General features: G+C 35.1%; 3 protein-coding genes across 3 annotated transcripts in view; 1 reads left to right on the top strand and 2 right to left on the bottom strand.

Annotated features, from left to right (window-relative positions):
- The window catches only part of LOC142354542 (uncharacterized), a 15,889-nt gene extending 15,755 nt beyond the window's left edge, over positions 1 to 134 (top strand). Inside the window, exon 8 of the mRNA XM_075406859.1 lies at positions 76 to 134. Within this exon, the coding sequence (XP_075262974.1) occupies positions 76 to 134 (59 nt within the window). The remainder of the gene's footprint in view (positions 1 to 75) is intronic.
- The window catches only part of LOC142354357 (uncharacterized), a 350,658-nt gene extending 343,840 nt beyond the window's left edge, over positions 1 to 6,818 (bottom strand). The window contains exon 1 of the mRNA XM_075406628.1: positions 6,755 to 6,818. The gene's annotated coding sequence lies outside the window, so the exon portion shown is untranslated. The remainder of the gene's footprint in view (positions 1 to 6,754) is intronic.
- LOC142354358 (uncharacterized) overlaps positions 1 to 27,731 on the bottom strand; it is a 406,219-nt gene that overhangs the window by 110,987 nt on the left and 267,501 nt on the right. The gene's annotated exons all lie outside the window — the stretch shown is intronic.

The raw sequence follows: 27,731 nt of genomic DNA, 5'->3' as shown, positions 1-27,731 counted from the left end.
TAACTAAAACTGTTTATATGAACTGGTCATCATAGCTAGTGATGTTAATATCACACAATTATTTTGCATTTGCAGGGAAGAAAGTTTTGCTGTCTTACAGTGTGATAACTACTCTCAGCCAAAGTTATGATTGAAAATTAACAAACAATGGAAACGTGATATGTTTTCAAAGAATAATATAACAATAGCATTCGAGTGCCAACAGGTTGAATTGACATTTTTAATTGACTGCGCATTTACTTAAAGAGGGCTAATCATTGAACAACGTGGAATGGTAGAAGAAATGAGGACGAATTACAGCAACATTGTTTTTAAATTCTCTTAGTACTGACTTTAATTAAATTTGGTTTTTGGGCATCGAAGATCGACATGCTGATTTCTTTTTCAAAAATATAAGTAGTTGGTGAGTAACCCAAAGGTATAATTGGAGGGTCATGAGGGCTCACCACCGGCAAATCGAATGTTGTTTCCTCTACGGTCGGACGACTTGCCACTTCTTGTTGCATTGACGCAGTTACTGGGTTATCGTGTCATGGACGTTTTGGGCCACTATTGTCATCCGATTCGGCTGCGGAGCATACGTTACTTTGGTTTTCGAAACCATAGTACTCAGGGGCATGGCGTTGACATTTCCCAGTATATGTCGATGATGCCGACTGAGCTGACGAAGATGTGGCGGTACTAGTTTGGCGTGGTGACAAGGATTGTGGCTTTGTAGGTTTTCTTGCAGCCATCGATTTAGAGATATTTGAGTCCGATGAAGGAGGTCCAGAAGCGTTGTCAGGCTGACGATGACGTACTTTTGTCTCATCTTTTTTCTTCTGTAGCTCTTTCAGATGTGAGTTAATTTTCTCCTCTGTAAAATGTTCATAAGAAAGTGGACGGCGTTGAGCGTATTGCCACAATGTTGTACCTCTCTCGGCCTAGGTGCCGAATTTGTTGATATCACTTTTTTGACAAAAACTTCAGGAATAATCAGCACCTTGATTACTGAATTCGTTTGCGAGGTGCGGGAAATCACTGATCAGGGGGTTAGGGTTTCGCAGAGGCCTTGTAGGTCTTGTTTCAATCTCTTGCTGACTTTTCGCGCCAGCTTACATTCTAATGAAAGTTCAGTGCAAGCAATAGGGTTGGTCGACGGGTGAATGACGAAGCGGTATACCGAATTGTTCGTTTGGCCATTGAATCTGCATCCGGCGTCCACTTGGGCTCATAGCCTCCTCTCCTTTATTTGTATGTCGATTATGTCAGTAGTGAACCACTCATTGTCATCCAGGTAATCAGTGGCAGGCACGGCATCATTGTCAAAATAGTGATTTAAAGTATTCTCATAAGACAAATTTATGAAGATTGATAAGGTACTTTTGTTTCTAATTGGCGTAATTTGCTGTCTGCCAAAGTGTACTTGGAAAGGTGACACCTTTGTGGTCTTTAATTTACAGATACGTAAATGATACACTAACCATTTAGGGGGATTTTGGGGATTTTACTGATCATGTAGTATTTGTAGTATGTAGGATTTTGTAGTATGTAGTATGTAGGATTTTACTGATCATGAACCTTGTTGGGGATTTTACTGATCATGTAGTACAAAAAACGCAATCTGAGTTTCCCCAGCCACAGGGATTTGTCATACGCAATAACTCGAGAACTGCTTCCTGTATCGACTTGGAGCTAGCCACATGTTCATCTATACAGACGCATACTGAAAGAAAATGAAGGTCTTGCCAGTACGAGAGCAAGTAAAGATTTATATTCTTTAACCGTTGTCCATCGTTCTGGAGGATACAGTCCCTCACCTCCTTGAGAACTATATCTTTTGTCGTCAACACATCCTGAAAACTTTTCGTGAACTTTTCGTTCTGTTGCAAGTGGTTATTTTGGAATAGTAACTCACGCGACTGTTCGATGTCAGAGGAAGAATGTTCTGCTGATGTCTCGTCACGTTGGCGTTTGACTTAGGTGTAGATTTGAAAGTCACACGTCCTGGGCTAATAGGGGGAGTGACGGATGATGTATTAGTGCTGCTCATGTTGGATTTTGTAGAGAGCTAGAAGAGCGCTGCGTTTGTAGTGTATGATCGAAGCAACTGATCAGTACGGCGGGCAAAAGGCACTTCAGAAATGTTTACTATTTGAGTAATAGTGGCACAAGTATAATTTTCTCCATTTACCGCGTTATTCTGCTGTGATTGAAAGATTGACTCTTTATACATATTCTGTAAATTGCTGCAATTGCTTCACAAAAGCAGCTGACTGTTGCAATAGCAGTTTCGCCGTCTTTTGCTACTTGCTTTGGTTGGGGCAAAATAAATAATACCAGCCCAAGTTTTGCGCCCAGCATTTGTTCAACGGTAACATCAAATGGTAGTAAAAGATCCACCCATCGTTTCAATCTGCTTTTGTAAATTTTTTTGAGTGATTCTCTTCCATGATTGATAAAAAAGCCCGATGATCAGTTAACAGGTAAAAATTTGCCGAACAGATTGTATTGAAAATATTCTACTGCACACACAACGCTAACATTTCTAATCATTGACACTCTTTTATTAAGGAAACTTGACGCGAACGCTACTGATTGCAAATCTGTATGTTAACGTTGCTCTAATGCTGCGCCTGGTCCAGAGCGGGAAGCACTGCACTTGATCCGGTTTTCCATATTAGGATTATAATGTGTATTTTCTGTTGCTTTTCCGACTTTTTTTTCAATGTGTTGCTAATGTGATTCCAAATTAATATTCCATTGAGACTGTACCTTTCTTTTTAGAATTAATGGGTGAAATAATCAAGAGAGATTCGGAATAAATTTCCTCAATATTTTACTCAAACTAGAGAGGAACGAAATTGTTTATAAGTTTTCGTTGCTGAGAGATCTAAAATGCCAAAACTTCTTTTTTTGCTAATTAACATTTAGGTAGAATAATGCGAGGATTATATCTGCCATTTTTTGGACATTTAAATATTATATTTAGATGTTCTTCTTGTGATCCTCGAGTAATAATTATGTATATGACCATAAGTTTTGTAGTTTAACGTTAAATAAATTTGAGGACTTATAGGAACACGACGGCCTTTTTGAATTGCGAGTGTAAAATTTTTGCAAAATGTTGATTTGACAGTAAGTTTGCGTGACTTATTAATACGAGAGATAAGATCAGAAAAATCATTAGCTCGCTGCTCTTCATTCGTTGCATTTCATTGTGGTGAAAATCATGCCCACAGTTTTAATAGCTTGAATTGAGAAAGTTTTGTTTTACTGGAACATTCATCCAAAATTTATGTTCATAATTGTTAACCACCGCGTTACCTAAATTTTTGTGAATTAATGTGCTAACACTTCCTGATACCACTAACGCTTTCTTTTCTACGTTTTCAAGTTGTACTTGAAAGTTTAACGGTTCTACATCCTAAAGATTTTGGTTTTTAAATATAAAGGCAACACAGCTGCCCTTTCTTACATCATAGTGAAGGTTATAATCGGCCATGTAAGTATTATTGGTTGAAGAATTGGTTACCAATTGCATTTACTTGATCGTCAAATGACGTTCCAACCTTTGTTGATCCGGAGTTTTCATTGTACACATTGTTCATTCGAGGTTTTGGTTTCCAATTAAATTGGATTTATCTACTAACCTTGGCGAAATGTTTCGTTATGCCGCAATTTTTGCAGTGTTTTTCCGACGCCGGACAATTCTGTTTATGCGATGGGGAACAAATGTTTCCACATTTTGGACAGTGGTTTGGTTTCCGCAAACTAATGTGTTGTTGGGATGATTGAAAGATGTCGTAGATTCTTTGGACGTTGTTTTCGAAGGGTTTGTTCCAATTCCAGATGCTATTTTGTATAAAGAAAAGCCAGAGATTTTCATTTGAATCCTCATTAGAGAATTTGTTTTCAAATCTGATGCCTTCTAATGTACAATTGTTTCTTTGAGTAACTCTCGTTGTATTTACCCATCTAGCATATTCGCTATGTAGGCATCCTAAACGATGTATTCTTCGCGGCTTCCAAGATCACAATTAATAGAAAGTGCCCTCAAGCAGCCGTAGAGTTTCTCAATGGGTTCTCTTTTGAGTTGTTTACGGGTGAGGAAAACAGCAATCTATTATGATGTCCGTTGCTCAGTAAATATGTCATCCAAAAGGGCCCACAATTCACTGGTTGTCATTTTATCAATACCATATTTCAAATCCTGGGATCTAGATATTTGGCGTTTTTCAGCACTTAAGCCTAATTCTGATAGTTCAACGGCCTTTTTGTGGTAAAGCTTCCATGGACGGTCTCCACAGAGGATTCCTGCGGCTCCGATCTTTGAATTGCTCAGTCGCATGTGTTTCAGTTGTTCATTTCTAATACGTCCATCTTGCTCACGTTGGGTTGTGCTATTCTCCACATCACAGCTCTGCCTTCGTTCATAGGCTCTTGTAGAAGTGTCACTTTCTCTGTGGAGTTTCTCCGAGAAGATTGATGGCAATACCTTCTTTGGCGAGTTTTGCCAACTTCAGCAGCACGCGCCAGTTTTCCCAGCGTAGAGGGGCTCCAAAGTAAGTTTATACGAAGAGTTCGATCTCGAGAAATGCTTTTTGTTTGGGTACTGACTGCGCCATTTAAGACTCAATTAGTACAGCTTAGTATTTGTGCGGAAAAGTGCAATATCATAACACAACTGGAAGCGTGTCGCATTTCCACTACCATCAGTGCGAAGTGGATTTATCTTTATCAGATTAATGGTAAACAGCTGCGTTTCCACTCGGTATCATTTTGGAATGAAACTTGTTACGTTTCGAAATACGCTTCTAAGTTGGCTCAATAGAGGGTGGATTGAGAGAGCAATTAAATTTTAAGATAAGGATGAGAAAATGAAATGTGATTAAAAAGTGTGTGGCATGAACAAAGAACAAACCACTTCTTCACTAGATTGGAGGTAAAAATAAATTAGGTGAACAAGATATTCTAAAGCCAGGGGAACATTAATTGGTACAGAAATATCTTCTGTTCCACACCCTGGGATAAACCTGGGGATCAAAATGTTTTTAGTTTGCGTAAAAGAAATTAATTTTTTCACAACCAATAGATCTCAAACCGAGAATTATTCAAGTCCGTTCAAAATTGATATGTCAGTAACATTTTACTGACATACCAGCTGGGGTGCCGATTGAGTTAAGAATTGTAGAAAAAAGAATGAAAAAATTCCGTCGAGAAAACAATGCTGCGTGCAGCTACAGCCAATAAAACAAAGATTAATGTTGATTTAAGAGCTGATTGTAATGAAGTCGATATCCACGTAGCAGTAATGAAGTCGATATCCACGATATCCATTTGCAAATCTTAGCGGAATATTTATTTCTTACGATTTTTTCTGGAGCTACAAGAACAAAACATTGAAAAATTCACGGCTTAAAATCGCCAGTCTTACAAAAAATCAACGCTAAAATAACTGAAAATTTAGTAGCCATTGATAGATTATTTTTCACCCAAGAACTGAATTAGGTTCAAAAACAAAACCTCTTAAACATTTTTTTAACTATCCATGAAGACTGCAACAAGGTGTTAATTTACCATATACGGTTGATTGTAGTTTAACTGAATTGTAAATTTAGGCTCAGACGCTTGTATATTATTTTTTCAAACTCTTAAATTGACTATTTGGTGCCAATTTCTATCCAAAATAGCCTAAAATTTGAAAATACCCCATTTCGGTAAAGTTGTTCTTTTTCCAATACATTAACATAGCAAAAGGAAATTGGATAGGAAGATGGTAGATCTGATCGTCAGGGTTTATGACAACCTCTGTGGTCTCTGGTGATGTATTAACTAGTGTCGGCCGCAAAATTGTATTTCCATAATGGTAGTATTGTTATGGGCAAGTTGACGCGAAAAAATCATTAGCCTAAATGGTTATAAGCAAGATCTGTTTTAAAAGAAAACAGCCTTTCTGGAACAAGATTCATTCAACTAGTTACTCTGGTCTCGGATAAATTGTGTCAGCAGTTACAGAGAATAATCATACTTATATTACAAAATGTGAACAGGTTTTTTTTCCACTTTGAGTGTCAAGTGTGGAAATTTTTAATCTTGTCAAAAAAAACTGAATAAAAGTAAGAACCCACAACGTTTTAGACCCGTTATCCCTTGCCAAAGACATGCATTTTGACTGTCCGATGCCTGGATTTAGAGCTGCCAAGACTTGGTCTAGACTTGCCACAGCTTGGCCAAGACCGTATTTGCTTTTTGTCAGGACTTGAATTGAGACTGGCAATTGTGAAATATCCCATGATCATAGATTTCAATCAGTAACGAATTTGGACTCGCCCAGTAACAATTGCCCCATACAGATAGTGACTTGGAATTAGGTCAAGGAGTCCAGCGCCATTAAGCAAGGGTCAGAGCCACAAAAAAAGTCCACGCAATGCGCCAAGCGTAGCAACTCACCCATGAGCAAAAAAACTTTCCACGTGGCAGTTTAGTAAAAACAAAAGGGAGTAGTTGTGTTCCCATTTAGTAAAAATAGTGATGTAGCCCGTTACTTTCGCTAAGAAAACCGAAATTACTGCCCATAAAATTTTTTATAACCCATTTCCTCCCAATATTATCCACCCACTCCAATAATTTTCGTTGAAGAGAGGTTATAATGAAAAAGAACCAACCTAAAGATTTCTATTTAAGTAAATTTTTCATCTTCATACCACAGCAAAAAGCGTGTAGCGGTATATCAATGCTTGCTTTTTGCCGGAAAATTTATGCTGATTCTTACCTTTGTTCTCTTCTTTGTCTCATAAAATCTTTGGTTATTATTGCTAACCAGGTTTGTGTCTTTTACTTATAAATTGAAGAAACTAATTTTTTAATAGAATAAACTTGATCTCTGCCAGCTTCAACTTACAAATCGAATTTATGTCCAATAAAATAACAGCGATGCTCAATAGTTTTGATTCAACTAGAAAATGTACAACTTCTCTGTTGTTTTGTTTAAAATCAATCATTGACGGACGTTACGTTTCTGTTAAAATTTATAAGTTTTATTAAGTTATTGAGCAACCTGCTCTTGAGCTCAACTTATGAAAATACTTTAAAAGCCTCAAAAATGACTAATAAAAAAAGGTCCAGCATCCTAATTGAATTGGAGCTTGATTCTTTTCACGTAACGTGCACAGCCTATCCATACTATTTATTGGCCATTTGGAGTCAGTTATTGCTCTAGGATGGTCTTCCAAAGGTGAAAAAACTGACTTTCAATGAGAATTGTCAGCGTCCGCTCTAAATTTCCCGAGAAAAAACGTCAAAAAGGCTTTGGAACTTTGCAATCCAACATAAAAAGGCAATTAAACAATCGCTAAAGTCCTTTGAGAACACCAGATACTTTAAACAAATCAGCTGTCGCATGAGGTCTAGTAAACCAAAATGTTAAACTAAATGAAATGAAGTAGGTTAGCTTTTATAGTCATCATTCTATAAATAAGGATCTAAATTTCACGTGCTCGAGGTAAGTTGCCCTAGTCGAGGGGCCGGCAATATCAAAAGGTCAAAAAAGTACAAGGGGGGGGGGGTATTTTTCCTACTTTAATTACACGGTTGAACGCACTAGTAAACTGTAACCCAAATGCTTTTTGTAATGAACTCATAATGAACTTGACTTTTGAGCAGTCAGAGCCATGATTTGTAAATAGAACGCGCAAAAAGGAGTAAGACCAAGATAACACACCAAGACAATATGAATTGATGATTAACAAGAGTTATAGATGTAGTTGGTGACATGGCGCCCAACGTTAGAAGGCATGAACCCTTGACGACAGCCTACCAACACTCGAAGCTAAGTCCAAGGCCATAGCACCCCCATCATTTTTTTTTCGAATATTCCTCAAACACCCCGCCGTTTTTTTACAGACAGTACCCCCACCCACGCAGTGGAGGAACCCCAGCCAAGTTTCGGTCTACCCAGCCCACCCTCAGAGGTCGAACCCCGTGATTTAAGGACGACACCCCCAACTAGGAGGTGTAGGAACCCCGGCAAAGTTTTGGTCTACTCAACCCATCCTCAGAGGTTAAACTCCGTGGTTTTACGGACGGCACCCCCAACCAGGCAGTGGAGACGCCCCGGCCAAATTTCGGTCTACCTAAACCACCCTTCTTCTCCAGTCGTTCAAACGAGGGGGACTGTAATGAACTCGTAATGAACTTGACTTTTGAGCAGTCGGAGCCATAATTTGTAAATAGAACGTGCAAAAAGGAGTAAGACCAAGATAACACACCAAGACATAATGAATTGATGATTAGCAACTTTAAGCAGAGTTATAGATGTAGTTGGTGACACTTTTCACAGGTCACCCAACGGTCTTCTCATATCCCATTTGCAGTAGTCCTATGGACTTTTGATAACCCATATCGGTTGATCAAAGTCTTTTCACAGATATGGCGTTTGATCACTTTTTTTTGTTTTTCAACTTTTAATTGATCTAGTAGATAAGCAAAAGTTGCAAAGTTATGGTTCAACTTTATTATCAGTCAACACCATTTGGAAGTCTCTTTTACTCACATCATTTCAGTAACTTTCACTTTCTGCATCACCTGGTCAATTATTAAGCAATTATTTCTTTTAGTCCCATCTCAGTCAGTGAGGACAACACAACTAATTGTTAAATAAACGCCCTTGTGACACACAAAAAATCATTTACTGTGCCGATATTTCTCTATAGCCTGTTGCAATATAATCTGCTGGCCACAATTTCCATGGCTCAAATATCACACACGGCAGTTTTTTTTTGCCGACTTCATCCTCCCTTGATCCAGACATTGGCTCTAAGTATTGGTCTACTTTCTGAATGGCCCATAATATGCCCGTAATGGCCCATTGTTTCAGGATTATAGGGACAGGCTAAGCTAGCTAAATCTCCAGTTCCTAAGTTCGCTCTGTTGTTTTATCGATTTTGTTATTTTTTATTTAAGTTGTATAAATGCAGTCGTTTGGCTTCTGTTTTGATTGGTGATAAAACGTTTTTCGGTTGCAAATATGTAAATTGGTGTATTCATCGTTGAAATTTGCTCTATTCAAAATAGGATCTGTTTTATACTGAGGGATGTCTTTCAATTTTGGAACCGTTCTTTTCTTTTGATTTGCTTCTCTTTAACTTTGCTTGTGGATGCCCAATCTAGTCCATTTTCAGTTGCTATTCTATATAAACAATGCTGTCTGCTGCTGATGCTATGCCTTCATGGAATACTTTTTAAAAGTTTTAATTTTAAAAAAGTTTTTGATTTTAGCTTTATGAGATTCCAAGATGAGTTCGGAACATTATATTTCTCTCATTAGGAAGAGAGCCAGCATTGTTAAAAAAAGAAACCACTTTCTGAAGGCAGAACTCAATGCTTTGTTCAGGAAAAAAAATCGTTATTCGCAGGTTCTCAATTTTCCTATCAATAAACGGTAGCATAAAATTTTCATCGCCGATGAAGGAACCCAAAAAGATTTTTCGTGCATCCAGTTTTAAACCAAATTCATCATACCAGGTTTCGACTTCCTTGACAAGATCACTATTGGAAAGCTTTTATTTAGTTCAGGATTATATCCCTTTTGACTGCATATCGTTCTGAGGGCTGCAGTATAGTGAAGAAGCTTGGGATTACAGTTTCCTCGCATTTAGCAGTGCAGTTGAGTTTAATGGGTCGCTGGCACCAATTTTGGGCCATATCTTTCACTAATTGTCTGAGTCCTGTATTTAGCCTTCTGTAGAACGCATAAGAATAAACTCAATAGAACTTGTTACAACCAGATATTGTCGATTAGATAGATTAGGTCAAGTTTGACAAGTTAATTGGGTGTCTGAAGTAAGCGTTCTTTCGTAAAGTGTTATTGTTTTAAAGGCGCCAGAGAGATGATTTGAGTGATATATCTTAAACAAACAAATAATGAACAAAAGCATATTGAGCTGTCGAAATAATTTGATGAATTAGCAAAGTTGTATTTGTGCATCAGGCCAAAGTCGAAGTGAGTGATTTAGAGCGAAGATTTGAAGTGAACTAGATACTTTGAACAGAATTGGAAATTCAAAATGAAAGTAACTAAGGGTGAAGTAAACTAGGTTGATCACGTTCTGGGTGCTTTAATTAAACAAATGTGCTATTTTGAAGTGACAAAGATAAGGGGCGTAGCCGAACTTGGTGCCCTGCAAATGTGGGGGTTATATTAAGCGGACGCTTATGAAATTTTATTGTCAGGTACACCCAATGGTCCTCTCAGGCTGGTATACTTTTTGGGCCAATCCGACCACCCAACCCCGAGCTATTAACACCGGAAGTGGTGTGATTTGAAGGTTTTCAATGTTTTGAGCGAAAAAATGACTGTTCGAGTATGATACAAGGGTAACTAAGGGTTGCAATGGGTATTAAGTCTAGAGTAATGTAGCAGATGATCATGGGAAGGGTTTATGAAGTTGTGGGAGAAATTTATTAGCAATTTGAAATAAGAATAGGCAGTTTTCACTAAAAATAGTTAACACTGAAATTGAAATAGTAATTTCTCTAAAAGTTGAAGTCGGATTGACCCGAATTTTGGGGGATAGACTAATTTGGGTACGGGAAATCCGATTTTGGGGTCGGATATGACCCCAGACCAACCCGCACGGAAATAGCACACACCGGTGCTGCGGAACGTAAAATTTGAATTGCTCATGGAGTATTGGTAGTAGCTCTATGATTTTTGGAGGGTTAGTGTAACTTTTCAAGGGCTTTCGATTGGTGATATTTTCATTCCCAAATTCCGACCGGAAGTCGGTGCTTCGGGTTGACCAGAGTGTCGAAAACCAGAAATTGGCCTTTTTGAGCGGCCGAATGACTTTGAAATGGTATTAATATGATAACCTGAGACAGTTAGTGACAGAAAACAATCACCCCGGTCAATTTTGACGAATCCGGATTTTTCGGGTTTCGGCACCCACGACTCGTTAAAAAATTTCAAATTGCAAAAGACTCGCAACGGCTAATTGGTAGGTCACGAAACTTGGCAGGCATGTTGGTGGCACCCTATATTTACTAGAAAATTTTACCCGAAGACGTTTTGACTACTACTTCGCGAGTTACTAAGTTGTGAAATTTGGGGTCATCAGGGAGGTCTTTGAAAAATGTGCGCGGTCATTGCTCTTGTTCTATTGAGAGTTAGGTCATTAAGTTTGGTGAGTAGGTGTAACTATGGTAGGGCTTTCCGCGCCAATAATTATTCTGAAAAAATTGACCCTTCATCTTTGGCTATTGACCCCTAGAGTTGAAATTTTGGGCTTTTAGGAATTTTAGACTTTTCGGCGGTTTTTAACTGGTGAATTGCATGAAATAAATTTAAAATTGGAAATTACAATTGCTCTTAGCTTTAGGGTTGAGTTCAGTTATTTATTCAACACTTGATTTTTGACAGGGATTGATTGCAGCTAATTAATTTTATAGCGGAAATAGAGGTTTAACAACTTTTCAGAGTAACGTTCAATGTTTACTAAGCAAACACTGATTGACATGCCAAGTGCAAACAAAAGATAAAATGGAGTGGATTTTTTTTACAAAAGAGTCCAAAGGTCGTGTACTTAAGATAAGGAGAAAGTTGAACAATGGTTGGTAGCAGTTGAATGACAGAGCATAATTTGATATTGGTTTGTTTGCATAGCAAACGAAGCCCTCCTACGCAATGTGACAGATTGCAAGTGTAAGTTGCATTATTTACTTAAGAGATTCAAGTTTGTTTTGCTTAAGATAAGAGCGTATTGGTCGAGTATAAATTGAAGTGACACAGATAAAAAGAGAGAGAGAGAGCGAGAGAGCGAGAGAGAGAGAGAGAGAAAGGCAGACTTTGGAGATTTTGGAAGAACTTCAGAAGTTTTGTTTCGATCAAGCAAGAGAAAGTAGTTGGTTAGGTGGGACTGAACTTTGAAAGATTTGTAATTGCATGACCAGTTGGGATACTGTGAGCGTTTTGATTTAGTTCATTTGGGAAGTGAACCACGGATATTGTTAATATTACTTTAATTACTATTATAAATTGTCTTGAATTTGTCTTTTCCATTGCTCTGCAAGTAATTCTCTTACATTCGTTATCCATATAACTAGAATTGATATTACGAGCCCCATTGTGAATTAACTTATTTCAAGGCAATCTAATTTGCGACAGCTTACAAGAGTGGAAGAGGGGAAATTTCAGAGTAACAAATTAACGCTTGCTTCACCAATTCAAAACTTTTGGTTATTTTATTTGATCGATCTTCTGGACGACAGAGTCCCCTCACTGTTGAGCCTAGCAGAAATTCAGAAGACGACATTGGCGCTCCTGGGTGGGCTTCATTTCTTTGTTACTTTTTGCTTTAGATTATTTTCTGATAACTTGGAGAGCGTGCGATATTTTCCGTCGGCGAAACTGCTGAGAGCACACCAAAAGTTGAGTTACATTTGCAGTTTGGGTTACCGAAAGTTTGATTATGTTTGGTTATCAGTTGGCGAAGCGTTTTCCTTCACCAGTCTACGAAATTTGGGAAGATTGGCGTGAACATTATTTGAGCACTGGCATGAAGCTGGGATGGACAGAAGAAGAGATGATGATGTGGTTGCCTACAAAGCTGTGTGGATGGGCCTTGAATGCAGTAAGTGATTTACCAAGAGGTTATTGGCGGTCAACTCCAGGGAAGCAAGCATGGACACTCACCGAGACCCTGTATCAGTTTGGCATACGATTGTCTGACAATCCAAATTTTTATAAGCGAATCTACAATATGTTTCTTAGAGGGAAAGCGGGAAGTAGGGTGGAAACCAGTGATACTGCAGATCAGAGAACGCGACAGCAGTGTTCTCAAAGGCAGGTGATTGATACAAGAAGTAGCACTGGCGTTTCTTTAATTGATCAATTTCGGCAATCGGGCAGAAGTTCTGAAGGGTTTGGCATTGGGTCCAGCTGTGGTGTATCAGGAAAAGGAGCTTTCATTAAAGATATGTTTGGAGAAGTGGAAGATACGAGAGTTGCTGAGAGTGGCAGTAGAATAAGAACTCCAGGTTACGGCAATGAAGTGCGAACTAAAACTGAGGTCGAATTTACGGAGGAAGTATGTGGTCAAACAAATCAGGAAATTCATAGAGCAGCGCTAAGCGAAAAAGAGAACAGTGGTTTCAGAAAACAAACGTCAGAGTGAGAAATCATTGAGCGCAAAATTGAACCTTGTGGACCAGATGAGCATCAATTTATGGAAAACGATTATGTACTGTCACCAGAGTCTGAGGAGCTAAGCGATGAACAGTCGGATGATGACAATTTGTTTGAAGATATTCCGGATACATATTTTTTGGATGTAGAGGAGTTTGATGTCAACGATGCGAGAAGCGAGACAGGTTTTGCCGCGAGTTTGAACTCAGTAGCATGCGACAACGTAACTGCGATAGCGAGCGATTTTTGTGGTAGTGTCAAAGCTAGCAGAAACGATATGTTGGGAGTCTGGGCCTTGATGGTGTTTAAGACAGGAGGTGTGGACAAGAAGTTCTGCAAAGCCGCCAACATGGCTGATGAGACACAAATGCGTACAACTGAAAATACTATGGACACTTCGGAGAATTGGACAAGTCCAGGAGGAATTGATGGGCAGTTGGTATGTGAAACACAGAAGGGTCAAAACGATAAGGCAGCAGTTGACCGAAGTAGTTTTGTTCAGTTGGGAAAGGAGTTGGAGGAATGGGTGCAATCGCAATTGAATGAAAGTCAGCCTAATGGTAGTGTTTTGGTCAAACCAACGGATGAGCATCAAGTGAAAAGTGCTGGAGTTGACAGAACAGGGAAATCTGATCACAATTCAATGACTACAGTGTTGCACAGTTGGGTTCATGATAATCAACAGCCTAGGAGGGAGGACTCTAGAGGGATTTTGATGGCAGTTGAGCAGAAAGTGGAGAAAGGGATTGCATCGCGATTTCCGGATATTGCAAAGCTGTTGCTGGGGAACCGATCGTTGAGCCGGAAGAAGTGTGGCTGTTTGAAAGCATCAGGACAGCAGTCATGGCTGGATTACAGGAGAAATGGTAGCTACAGTGGAAGAAGAGGTGGACATCCGTTCAAGCATCAGAGGAAGAAGGCTTTCATGTACAGGTGCACGAGTGTTTGATGAGAGGGACGTTGACAGCTATTGAGTTGAGTTATTCAAGCCTTTTTAACCGATCTTGGCTTATAATATTTTAATTTGACTTGTTAGGACAAGTTGATCAAAGCACTATAGCCGTAGGGAATTTTTTTTTCAAAGTTGTTGGTTTAGGGAAATGTGTAGTTCCGGTAGATCTATATTTAGATTTGTTTTTTACTTTAGTGATTTTGGGGTTCCCGGGGAGGATGTTTGTCAGAGGCAATAGAGTTTGATCAAGAGTCAACGTTGATGAATTAGGCATAATGTGTTAAAAATGTGAAAATGCAGGAGTGCTTTCCAATCTGATTTAATAAGCCGCTATTTAAATTTTGGTGCAGTTAGTTTATATCAACCCGGAGCTAAACATAAGTGGTTCACTTCACTAGATCGACTATTGTTGAAGTACGTAGGAATAAGTTAATCGGGTCACAGCATAAGGCTGTGCAATTATTCGGGAGAATAATAATCTAGGAGGGAGGAGTGTAGAACGCATTCGAATAAACTCAATAGAACTTGTTACAACCAAATGTTGTCGATTAGATAAATTAGGTCAAGTTTGACAAGTTTTGGGTGTCTGAAGTAGGCGATCTTTCGTAAAGTGTTTTTGTTTTAAAGGCGCCAGAGAGGTGATTTGAGTGATATATCTTAAGCAAACAAATTAATGAACAAAAGCATATTAAGCTGTCGAAATAATTTGATGAATTAGCAAAGTTGTATTTGTGCATAAGGCCAAAGTCGAAGTGAGTGATTTAAGTAAACTAGAGAGCGAAGATTTGAAGTGAACTAGATACTTTGAACAGAATTGGAAATTCAAAATGAAAGTAACTAAGGGTGAAATAAATTAGGTTGATCACCTTCTGGGTGCTTTAATTAAACAAATGTGCTATTTTGAAGTGACAAAGATAAGGGGGTAGCCGAACTTGGTGCCCTGCAAATGTGGGGGTTATATTAAGCGGACGCTTATGAAATTTTAATGTCAGGTACACCCAATGGTCCTCTCAGGCTGGTATACTTTTTGGGCCAATCCGACCACCCAATCCCAAGCTATTAACACCGGAAGTGGTGTGATTTGAAGGTTTTCGATGTTTTGAGCGAAAAAATGACTGTTCGAGTATGATACAAGGGTAACTAAGGGTTGCAATGGGTATTAAGTCTAGAGTAATGTAGCATATGATCATGGCAAGGGTTTATGAAGTTGTGGGAGAAATTTATTAGCAATTTGAAATAAGAATAGGCAGTTTTCACTAAAAATAGTTAACACTGAAATTGAAATAGTAATTTCTCTAAAAGTTGCAGTCGGATTGACCTGAAACTTGGGGGATAGACTACTTTGGGTACGGGGAATCCGATTTTGGGGTCGGATATGACCCCAGACCAACCCGCACGGAAATAGCGCACACCGGTGCTGCGGAACGTAAAATTTGAATTGCTCTTGGAGTATTGGTAGTAGCTCTATGATTTTTGGAGGGTTAGTGTAACTTTTCAAGGGCTTTCGATTGGTGATATTTTCATTCCCAAATTCCGACCGGAAGTCGGTGCTTCGGGTTGATCCGAGTGTCGAAAACCGGAAATTGGCCTTTTTGAGCGGCCGAATGACTTTGAAATGGTATCAATTTGATAACCTGAGACAGTTAGTGACAGAAAATAATCACCCCGGACAATTTTGACGAACTCGGTTTTTTTGGGTTTCGGCACCCACGACTCGTTAAAAAAATTCAAATTGCAAAAGACTCGCAACGGCTAATTGATAGGTCACGAAACTTGGCAGGCATGTTGGTGGCACCCTATATTTACTAGAAAATTTTACCCGAAGACGTTTTGACTACTACTTCGCGAGTTATTAAGTTGTGAATTTTGGGGTCATCCGGGAGGTCGATGAAAAGTGTGCGCGGTCATTGCTCGTGTTCTTTTAAGAGTTAGGTCATTAAAATTGATGAGTAGGTGTAACTATGGTAGGGCTTTCCGCGCCAATAATTATTTTTAACAAATTGACCCTTTATCTTTGGCTATTGAGCCCTAGAGGTGAAATTTTGGGCTTTTAGGAATTTTAGACTTTTCGGCGGTTTTTAAATTATAAATTGTCTTGAATTTGTCTTTTCCATTGCTGTGCAAGTAATTCTCTTACATTCGTTATCCATATAACTAGAATTGATATTACCAGCCCCATTGTGAATTAACTTATTTCAAGGCAATCTAATTTGCGACAGCATACAAGAGTGGAAGAGGGGAAATAGCAGAGTAACAAATTAACGCTTGCTTCACCAATTCAAAACCTTTGGTTATTTTATTTGATCGATTTTCTGGGCGACAGAGTCCCCTCACTGTTGAGCCTAGCAGAAATTCAGAAGACGACACCTTCTATGAAATGGGGGGGGGGGAATCCGTCCCATTGTTTTGATTCAAGTAACTTTTCCACGCACCTGCCAGTTGAATCAACGACAACTATGCTAGAAGTTTGTTTGACCTTAGAGGTTTACATTCTGGCAGTTTGTCAAGTGCAAAAATTAAGAGTATAAAATTGCTTTGATCATTCTCCAGATTATAATATTGTTCGGAATAATATTGCCCGTGTTCGGAAACGAGTCTCTAATTTAACAATTGTTATCAATTCTAAACAAAATATACATCCAATGGTTTGCATCTGCAACACATGGCCCTTAGATTCTGAAAAAGTCTTGCTCGTGATTTTCAAAAGAACCTCATGATACAAAATTGAATGCTTTTGATGGTTCTCCTGTCAAACTCGTGCAGCTTTTATTTTGTCGCGTGCTAAAGGAGCTGTCATAGATCTATTATCTGACAAAATAGAGTGGTATTTTGACGTTACCTAGTCGTACTATTTTTGGCAAACCTTTGAAAAATGTTTATCGGCTCATCTCATTTATTAGCTTCCATTGAGGCAAATTATCTAAAATTCAATCAGAGTTTTTGAATGTTTTTCCCAGAAAAAATCTACATACTTAATATAATATCAATGTTTGAGTTTGCAGGTAAATTCTAGGTTACGTATTCTAGGCAAATTGCACGTACAATTTTTTTGCCGGTAAGTTTGCAGGTAATGTTACCTGTAATTTTGCTTACCTGCAAACGTTGCGGGTAAATTTACCTCGATTTTTATAGAGTGTGTGTTAAATGCATCGAGAAGTGAATTGGTCTGAGTTCTGAAAAGCCTTCTGAAGAAGGTTGCTGACCTTTTCTGTCTATTCAGAGTTATGTGTCAATTTTTCGGCAGACTGAGTGTCAATAGAGGAAAAAGCTTTAAAAGTTTGCTGTTCTAGTTAGTATAATGGAATGTTTATTTTTATGTTTTATCCAGTAAATCAAAATTCACTCCAGTTTGGAACGTTGTAAATCGATGTTGACCAATTATTGTTTTAGTTTTGTGATGAAAATCAGATTGTGTTAAATTTTTATCTAATTATTATATTATTGCGCCATTCTTTTTCTATATTTTTAAAAAAATATTCTGACACCGTTCAGCTGTTTGAAGTCTGGATTTTGAGGGGATTTAGGTGGAGTTCAAAGTCGGAGCAATTTTACGGGATTTGTTTCATTTAGGACCAACTTCGCACGTACATTTTTAAAATAATTTTTGGTCAATATTGCCCAAAAAAGTGATGCTCAAACTTCCTCTACCTTTCTTGCAAATTTTCTTCATTCATTTGACATCAGAGATCTGCTCCGAGCCTGCCCCCAGAAAATTATTTGCGGCTCACACTCCATTATAAAGTAAAATATTGAGTAAAAATTATCACGTTTGCTTGGGTGAGAAAATAACATACACCCACGCAAATGTGTCTCAAAGGGAAGTAATCAGATTTTGATTTTAGCAGTTTTTGTTGATGATCAGAGCATTTCACAAATTCTATTTACTGTTGCTCAAACTCTTAAGAAAATAACAAAACTGTTGCTTATAAAAGCAAACAAACAAGGTAAGTGTATTTTTTATTTGTTCTGCAATTTCTAGTTATTATAAACAGCAGTTTGAAGGCAACAAATCGAAGGCAGAATTTTTTATTAAAAATTTCCAATATATTCAACAGATGCACATAAAACAGCAAATTAGCAAATCAATTTTTTATTTTTTTTATATTTCTTTCCTCAAGTTCTCACGAAGATTTGCTCTTGAAAAAATCTTATGTACGATTTAAAGAAGATGAAACGCTTCGCACTTTGCAGATTAAGGAACCAAGAAGCACGATTTCTCAACTTCATTCACAATTTTAATTAAGAAATCAGACAAGTCGGAAAAAGTAATCTCGAACGATAGTCGGGGTATCAGCGGGTTGGGTTTGTTTAGTATTAGCAAGATAAGACGTGCTCGGAGCTCACTGAAGAAATGACACGAAAAGAGCTGAGGCGACTAATCAAAAAATTGTCGAGTAAATTTTTTGCCTTTAAGACATGCACGACTGCACTAATTGCATCAAATTTCGAGTTTCTAATCAAAAATATTGACAAAAAACCAACTCACTTTTAGTGTCCACTAGAACACATTGTTGATATTTCGTTCTCAAGTAAAACTAGTCTCAAGTTAAAATTTCAGACAAGCTTTCAAAAATTTCTATTATTTTTACCTCGGAAATGTGATATCAATTTTTGTTCAGCTAGCATAGTAGATCCTAGTGTTTTAAATGTGATTTTTCGTTTTTTGCCTCAAGAACTCTTGAAATCAGTTTTGAAATTGTGAGCACATCAAATGCTATAATTATGCAGACACAGCCATAAAGCTCTCGTATATTTATTATCTGAGACAATAATTACTTCTTATAAAACATATTTTGAAGTCTTTAGTTTAAAAAATTGAAGAAACAAACGAACATCTCTCTGTTTATAAAATTTTCTGATAACATTCCAAACTGTTGATCAGTAATTTTGTGTGATACTTAAGATATCAGGCATTGGGTGATATTTTTTCTAAAAACGTAGTTTGCGTATGTCTTCATTATAACGGGATTTGTCATCCTGGCCCTATTATTATTGTTTAGGATATCAACTGGGCAATTTTCAGAAATAGCCGAGCAGTTCAAAACAATCACAATCTTCAGGTTTCTCAACTTGACTTTTCTACGTAAACAGAAATTAGTAGGTTTGATATTTCTCAACGAGACCAATCGCTTCTCCCGAGAAAAACCAAACTCACTCGCAGCTCTGTAATGCACGTTGAAATCTTCTCCTCTGCTTGCAAAACTGTGCGGTGTTTCTATAAGAGAGTATATTTCTCAAGTATTTGAGCACCGCGTTGAGCAATAAAGAGAAACTCAGCTTTTCTGTCTTGCCATATGAAACTGTTGTCTAAATTAATTTTGTCTTTATACCGGTTGTCCATCAGCTAACACTTTCTGAAGAACCTCCTTCTGCATTCACTAAAATCATTTAAAATGTTACTAAGATAACAGGGTTGAGTACAATTTGAGGTCAGCAATCGTTTGAAAGTAGTGGATAAAACAAGGCTTCCAGCCACCAGCAAAATTTGACCCTTTCTCCAAGCGCTAATCACGCATGTCGAATCTGGCCAAATTTTACTGATTTCTGGAAGCCTTGTTTTATCCACTACTATATGTTTGCTCTAAATTTGATAAAAATTAAAAAATGGGAACCAAAAATAAAGCAAAAATCAAAAAATCAAAGCAAAATTTACATTTCACTCCTAAAGAGTGATTCACTCTTATTCGGAGTGATCCCCCAGTAGAAAAGATCGCTCTTTTTCGCTCTTAAAGAGTGATTCCCTCTTTTTTTGATATTTTTTTATTTTTTTATACTTTTTATTTCAAATTATCTATACTCTTCAATAAATTTATATTTTCTTTTACTTTTTCTATATTTATTCCATTATTAATAAGAAATGATACAAAATTATAGTATTTACATGAACAACTATCAGTATAACTGCTCAACGGAGTTGTTTTGCAAATTCGAAGATCCCCAGTTTGGGTAATATCAGATCTGGGAACCAGCTCCACTGATCTTTCAGTTATATCAGGGAACCTGCTGTGCAGATTTCTACTAATATCAGATCTGGTAATATCAGATCTGGGAACCAGCTCCACTGATCTTTCAGTTATATCAGGGAACCTGCTGTGCAGATTTCTACTCAATCCTCTAGTCAATTCTATATGTGGATGTTGTTTCGTTACATGAGCCTGTATCCCATCATATCTCACAACAGAAGTACAATATGGACAATTAACTTTAGCTGAAGTACAACTTCTACATGTATACTTACCCTCATCAAAAATATTTAGTGGTTCTATATAATTACACTTATTACAACATCTAGTTAATACTTCTGAGCTGGGGTTAAGGTTAGGGTTAGGGATAAGGTTAGGGTTAGGGTTGGGGATAAGGTTAGGGTTGGGGTTAGGATCTGAGTTAGAGTTATAGTCATAGATAGAACCAGAACCAGAACTAGAGCTAGAACTGGGGTTAGAACCAGATCTAGAACTAGAACTAGGGTTAGAACTAGAGTTAGAATTAGAACTAGAATTAGACTCATTTTTTAAAGAACAACCCCATGGGGAAAAATCATTAGCACAAATACCACTTAGTATTAAATTACCACACATACATTTATCAGTTTTATCTTTATGACATGATTCATAATGATATTTTAAAACAGCAATGTTTCCACATTTATAGTTACACTCTAAACATTGTAAAAGCATTTATAATAGGGTAAACTGTAAAATTTACCTAATCCTTCACAGGGTAATATTTAGCCATGATTTCAATTAAATCTTTAGTATTATCTACAGATGTGATACACTCTGTTAAATGCTACAGTTCCAGCATTTCTTGATATTGAATTAGGATAAAAACAAGTAAATATAAATAAACCTGCGCCTATAATTCCATCAATATTTGATAAAATTTTCATACCCTTTCCCTTAATCATTTCTTTAGTTAGAACATCATTCTGAATTTTAATATTACTTAAAGTAAGAAGTTTATTAAAATAAAACTGATAATTATCATGATTAATAACATTTCTATCTGTTGCATTTATCATGAGTGGTTTCATATATACTATAAGTTTATTTATATCTTCTCTTTCTAAATCATCTTTTAAACTAAGAGCTTTTAAATCAAGGAAACCAAATCTTGAATCATATATCATTGTTCTATTACTACTAATAATAATAAAAGTATTTTCCTTTTTATTATATTTAATTATACCATAACGAAGTTCATCTGTACAATTATGACATTCCATCTGTACAATTATAATAGTTACTATTTAATTCACTAATTATTTTAATGAAGTCATGTTCACATTTATATATCTCATTAAAGTTTTTAAATAGGTCAGGTCCATTATAAGTTGTTAAATAAATAGTATCACAACTCATTGTTGCTGTATTAATTATTTGAGCTGGTTTATGACACATTACAATCATTTGAATATTATAATGTCTACCTTCAGTAAAATAATAACCTATATCCTTATTTAACCTATCACCCATATCATCAAGTACTATTACACAATTTTGAAATTTATGCATATTATTTTTTGTGATCATATTTATATCACATTTATTAAACCCAGTATAAAACTTATTAGACTCAGGATCTATCCAGTCTCTGTCATCTTTACAAACTATAACTATGGACCTTTGGTCTTGATCTTGAACTTGATCTTTAACTTGATGTTGAACTTGATATTGAACTTGATCTTGAACTTGATCTTGAGCTTGATGTTGAACTTGATCTTGAACTTGAACTTGATCTTGAACTTGATCTTGTTCTTGATCTTGAACTTGATGTTGAACTTGATCTTGAACTTGATCATGGTCTACGTATAACTTTAAGTATTGTCTAATAAAATATGTTTTACCCGTTCCAGTTCCACCATAAACAATAGTATGTAGTGGTGACTTTTCATATTCAAATCTAACTAGACTCCTATTCATAAATCCACCAAAGCTTTCTTCTAGTTTTGTATATTTACTTGGTCTTAAATCATATATATAACAAATTCCAATTATAATAATAAAAATAAAAACTGCACTACCTGTTTCCATTTTTATATAATAAATATAGATTTGATTTAGATTTAGACTTAGACTTAGACTGAGATTTAATAAATTTATTATGTAAAAATGCTCATCCTAATTTTTGAGGAATTCAATAATAAATTTAATATTGATAATAATGCTAAAAGTGATATCAGAATAAAAGATATAGGTAAAGATATAAGTCTAACACCAATTGAAATTGTAATGAGAGATCAAACTCCAGATAGTATCAGGGATCCTAACTTCAACATTATTGTAAATCTACATACAACTGAAGGTTTTAGTTATAAGAAGAGAAGGTGGTCCAACATATTACTTTGATAGTTTTGGTGTAGAAACTCTACCTTTATTTTTAGAAGAATATGTTGATCTAGTCTCTAATGAGAAAACACAACAATATGATGAATCTTATTGCAGGGCTTATTGTTTATACATGATCTATCTTATTGATAGAGGATTTAGAATTAAAAGTGCTTTGAATATTCTAGTTAATCAATGTAAATATCCAGGAATATATAATGAGTGTTTTTGTTTGAATTGTAGTAGAGGTGATGTTAACGATAATGTTAATGTTAATAATAATGATAATGATAATGATCTACGAAGTAGCTTTGCTAAAAATGTTAATGATAATGATAATGTAAATGTTAGTGATAATGATAATGATCTACGAAGTAGCTTTGCTAATAATGATAGTGATATTGTCATTGATAAAGATCTACGAAGTAGCTTTGCTAATAATGATAATTTTAATGATAATGATAATGATATTGATAATGATAATGATAATGTTAATGATAATGATCTACGAAGTAGCTTTGCTAATAATGATAATGATAATGATAGTGAGAGAGATAATTTTATATATCAGGGAACCTGCTTCGCAGATCTATTTGATGAAAAAAATCAAAGGAGTAAATATAATAGTAATAGTCCTACTAACAGTATCCACGAAGTGGTTTCACCAATCCGCGAAGCGGTTCGACAGAGTTGTTTGGTTAACCACGAGCGAAGCTCGTTTGCAAATTCACCAATCTCTATTAATATAAATGATGATCTATATTCATGGTTAAATGATGATGATATAATTACTGAAGCCACATTCCCAGATGACTTTAGATGTATAATATCTGGTCCTAGTGAATGTGGTAAGACATTCTGATTAAAAAAACTAATTCTAGCTAGTATATACTTTGATAAGCTATACATCATTGGACCTACTGGTGATCAGTACCATGGTATAGAAAGAACAAACCCCAAAGCAGATGTTGAATTTATTAAAGATATAAAAGATTTACCATCTCCTGATAAACTACCCAAAGACTTAAAGAAACTAATGATATTTGATGATGTTAGAGCCAAAGAACCAGTTATTCATGAATACTTTTGTAGAGGTAGACATAATAACTGTAATATGATATATCTTAATCACAACCTGTTCTCTGTAATCTATTTATTTCATTTGAACAGAGAGGTAGCATCGATATATCAAGATTTCTTTAATAATGTTGAACTTAGTTATAATGATTTTGCTAATATATGTAATAAGGTATGGAAAGAGCCTTATAATTATATTGTAATTGATATAACTAAAAATAAAAATATTAAAGGTAAACTAAGAATTAATTGGGATAGGAAAATTTTGTAGTTTAGTTTAAGTTAAGTCATAAAGATAAAGACTAAACTAGATCAACGAAGTTGCTGGTTACACCAGATGTAAAGTAAAACTGAATACATCACCATTAAAGTCTATAGGTCTTCCATGCTCATCTTTAATATGAAATTCAATATATTCTAGTCTATCTTTAGTTACATTTTGATATAAGATATTAGTTGGTATAATATTTATCAAGTAACCTGGTGGTTCTGTTAGATTAAAAGTATATAGTATGTCTGTATCTTTACCATTATCTTTAGCTCCAGATATAATATTGCAATGAATGTTAATAGTACTAAAACCCATAATATCAATAATTTTCTGAGATTTATATCTACCTTTTTTATAAATTACTTTTCTAAATCCTAGTAATGAGGCTAGTGAGTTTTCTATATCAAAGCTGAGTGCTTCTTGTTTTATTTCCCTTAAACAATTCATCGTATTCTTATCAGGTTCTATTATAACATTACCATCAGTTTCTTCTTTTTTTAATTCTGCTTTATCAGTTAACTCATATGCTCCCGGTGTAATAGTTGAATATAGCAACGGGATTCCTTTATAATTATGATTAAGTATAGATGTAATGTTTGGGCTTGAGGTAGAGATAGGGTTAAGGTTAGGGTCAGAGCTGAGAACCTGAGGTAAAGCTTCATCATCTTCTATAACAGTACTAGCATATAAGAATTGATTATTTCTCCTATTCACATTAAACACCGAATTATAAACAGATAATCTAATTAAACCTAATTTTGTTGTAATAAGTATAGGTTCAATAAAGTTAACTTTTCTGTTGGTTTTATAATTCTAAAGTTAAGTGTATACTCTTCTTTAGTTTTAGTTAAATCTTCGTGTATATTTTGTAGTTCATATAGAATCAAGTTGTCTGTCATTTTTTATCTAATAAAAATGGATTTTAATTTGGATGCAACTTATGGTTACAAAAATGATATACATAAAAGTAAGATTATACAATATAAACCAAATAACCTGGCAACAATGAATACGATAAATACCAATATTAATATCATACTCAATAGAGAAGAGAATCACTTAAATTTGCGTGATTCCTATCTAGAGATAGAGTTTGTTGTATCAGATTATGTTGGTGGTGTATTTGCTAATGATGCTAATATCAGATTAGTTAATTATGGTATGATGGCATTGTTTAGTTCAATTAAGCTTGAAACTAGTGGTGGTAGGACTATTGAATATATAGATCATTGTCATCCTAATCTATTGATGTATAAGTTATTAACTAGTACTGGTGATGAATATGAGAGTGGTTTTGTTAGAAATTAAGGTAATAGAGATAGTCAACTTAAAGGTGACCATATTGCTGCACAACGAGGACATATGTATATGATGATTAAGATGAGTGATTTATTTGGTTTCGTAAACGATTTAGAAAAGGTTATATATGGTTTAGGATTTAAATTAATTTTAAAAAGAAATAATAATGATAGAGCTCTATATAGAGTTAATGCTAATCCTGGTGCAGTTGCCAATGATGGTAATATAGAAATTAGAGATATATCATGGTGTGTACCTAGTATTGATCCTAGTAATGATAATAGAATTATTGTGCAAAAGGGTTTAAGTAAAAAGAATAATGTAGACTTTAGCTATTATGAAAGAAAGACATTTTATAAGAATGTGCCCAATGCTACTAACTTCTTGTTTGATCTAGGTATGGAAAGTGGTATGGAAAGACCACAATATATAATAGTTGGTTTTGAAAATAATAATGTTAATAAACAAACTCATGAAGCAAGTACATTTGATATAATGAATGTTACTGAATGTTATTGTAAGATTGGTAGTGAGTTTTATCCCGAGGATAGAGTGAATATTAATTATGGAACCAATAATTATAATGAGGCTTTTAAAGAGATTGTTAGCTTTAATAAAGATTATAATGGGCTACCACATAATATAAAACCATATATAAATCATAGAACATTCAAAAGTAATTATAGAATATATGTATTCGATACTAGATATCAAAGGGATCATATAGGTCCACAACCAATACAACATAATTTTAAATTTAGTGCTGCAGTTGCAGATGTTATATGTCATGCATTAGTATTAACTAGAAAGGTTATTAGTGTGAATAGTGATGGTAATAAGATGGTAGACATAATATCATAGATATAATTTAAGTCATAGATATAATTTAAGTCATAGATATAATTTAAGTCATAGATATAACTCTAGCGATAATTATAATTTTAGATATAACTCTAGCGATAATTATAATTTTAGATATAACTCTAGCGATAATTTATAATTATAGTATAATATAGTTATTGTTATAAATATATACTTTTACTTATACATAACCATATACTTATAGATAGTCAGCTCTAATTTTTACTCTTGTTAATACCTATCTATTTCTTATTAGTATTAACAAAACCTTTAGCATAAATAATGTCTAATTTCCTTTTATTCTCTAGAGCTAAGCCTCCAGCTTCAAGCTTAATCGTAGGCTTAGGTCTAACCTTGGGCTTAGGCTTGGGTTTAGGCTTAATAACAACAAAGGGATTATACTTTTTAACTTCCATTATTTTTTATATATAGAAGTGAGTCTTTTATATAAGTTCAAAACTAATTCATATTGTGTTGGAGGTAGACATTATAGTGGTACTGTTAATATAAGAGGAGCTATCACTTCAAAAGGTACTAAAATGTTAAAAGGTAATTGTGTTTTATGTAGAAGGAATAAATCAATGACAGTATCTGATGCAACAATAGAAGCAGAAGGACTTAAAGATTTCTTTAAAAGTGTTGGTAGAGCTACAGTTAACTTTGGAAAGAAAGTTGCTAATAATCCAGTAAGAGCATTAGAAATAGCAAGTAAAATAGGAAGTGCAGCTGCATCTAGAAACCCTAAAGCAGCTCTAGCGGCTACACCTGATTTAATTAAATTTGCAACTACTGGTGAAGGTATAAAAGTAGTACAAAAAGGAAGAGGGTTATACTTAGATACAAAGAAAAGATAATTATTTGATTATGATAATGATTATGTTTATGATTATAGCTATGATTATGATTATATATTTATCGATAAATATTAATACTAATATTATTATTAATAAAAACATTGTTATTACTAAGCGCTAATATCTTTAATCTAAAAAAATACTCAGCTTGTTTTTCTTGTTCTTCTTATAATCCTCATAACTTACCAAATTCATTATACTCATCATTATCTTTTTTATTATCATTCATTGATTTAGTATATAGTTTATTAAACTTATCACTAAACTGTTTACTTAAAATATACATTTGTGAATACTTTATAATTTTATTTCTAATTTTAGTATTAATTGTTTTTGATAATGAAACACAAACAGTTGCTGTAGCAAAAGCTGTTGGTATAGAATAAGCTAATCCTATACCTGTTATTGAAACTGATGTTGTTGCAGTTGTTGCTATAGATGATACTATTTCTGTTATCTCAGCTACGTTAATATAATTCTTATATCTGCTTAGCTTCTTATTATAGTTATTAGTTTCAGTTTCATAATAATTTCTAATATCTTTTATAATGTTAATATTGTTGTTAAATTTATTATTAGCTTGAATCTTTTCGTTTATCAATCTTTCTGATACTGATGACAAATCTGGATATAGTAATCTCTCACTCGGTGCTGTTGGATTGGTCATTGCTTTGCTTATTTTCATTAGTAAAAATTCTTTCTATTTCTTTCATTATATCTTCTTGATTAAACCTATAATGCATCTCAAGTCTGTCTTTCTCTTTATTATCAAGTAACTTACTTTGTAAAAGTATAGCAATTATATATTTTACTATAACACCTCTAAGAGATTTATTGTATTCTTTCATTTCTCTCAGACCATTAGTAAACATTTCATCTAGTTGTATGTTAGTTATATTCTGATTAAATTTATTATTATCAAATT

Source organism: Convolutriloba macropyga, chromosome 15 (genome assembly GCF_964194025.1).
Source record: "Convolutriloba macropyga chromosome 15, txConMacr16.3, whole genome shotgun sequence".
NCBI classification, from domain to species: domain Eukaryota; kingdom Metazoa; phylum Xenacoelomorpha; order Acoela; family Convolutidae; genus Convolutriloba; species Convolutriloba macropyga.
Note: the sequence above shows the minus strand (reverse complement) of the source record. Positions and strands in the feature narration are given on the sequence as shown.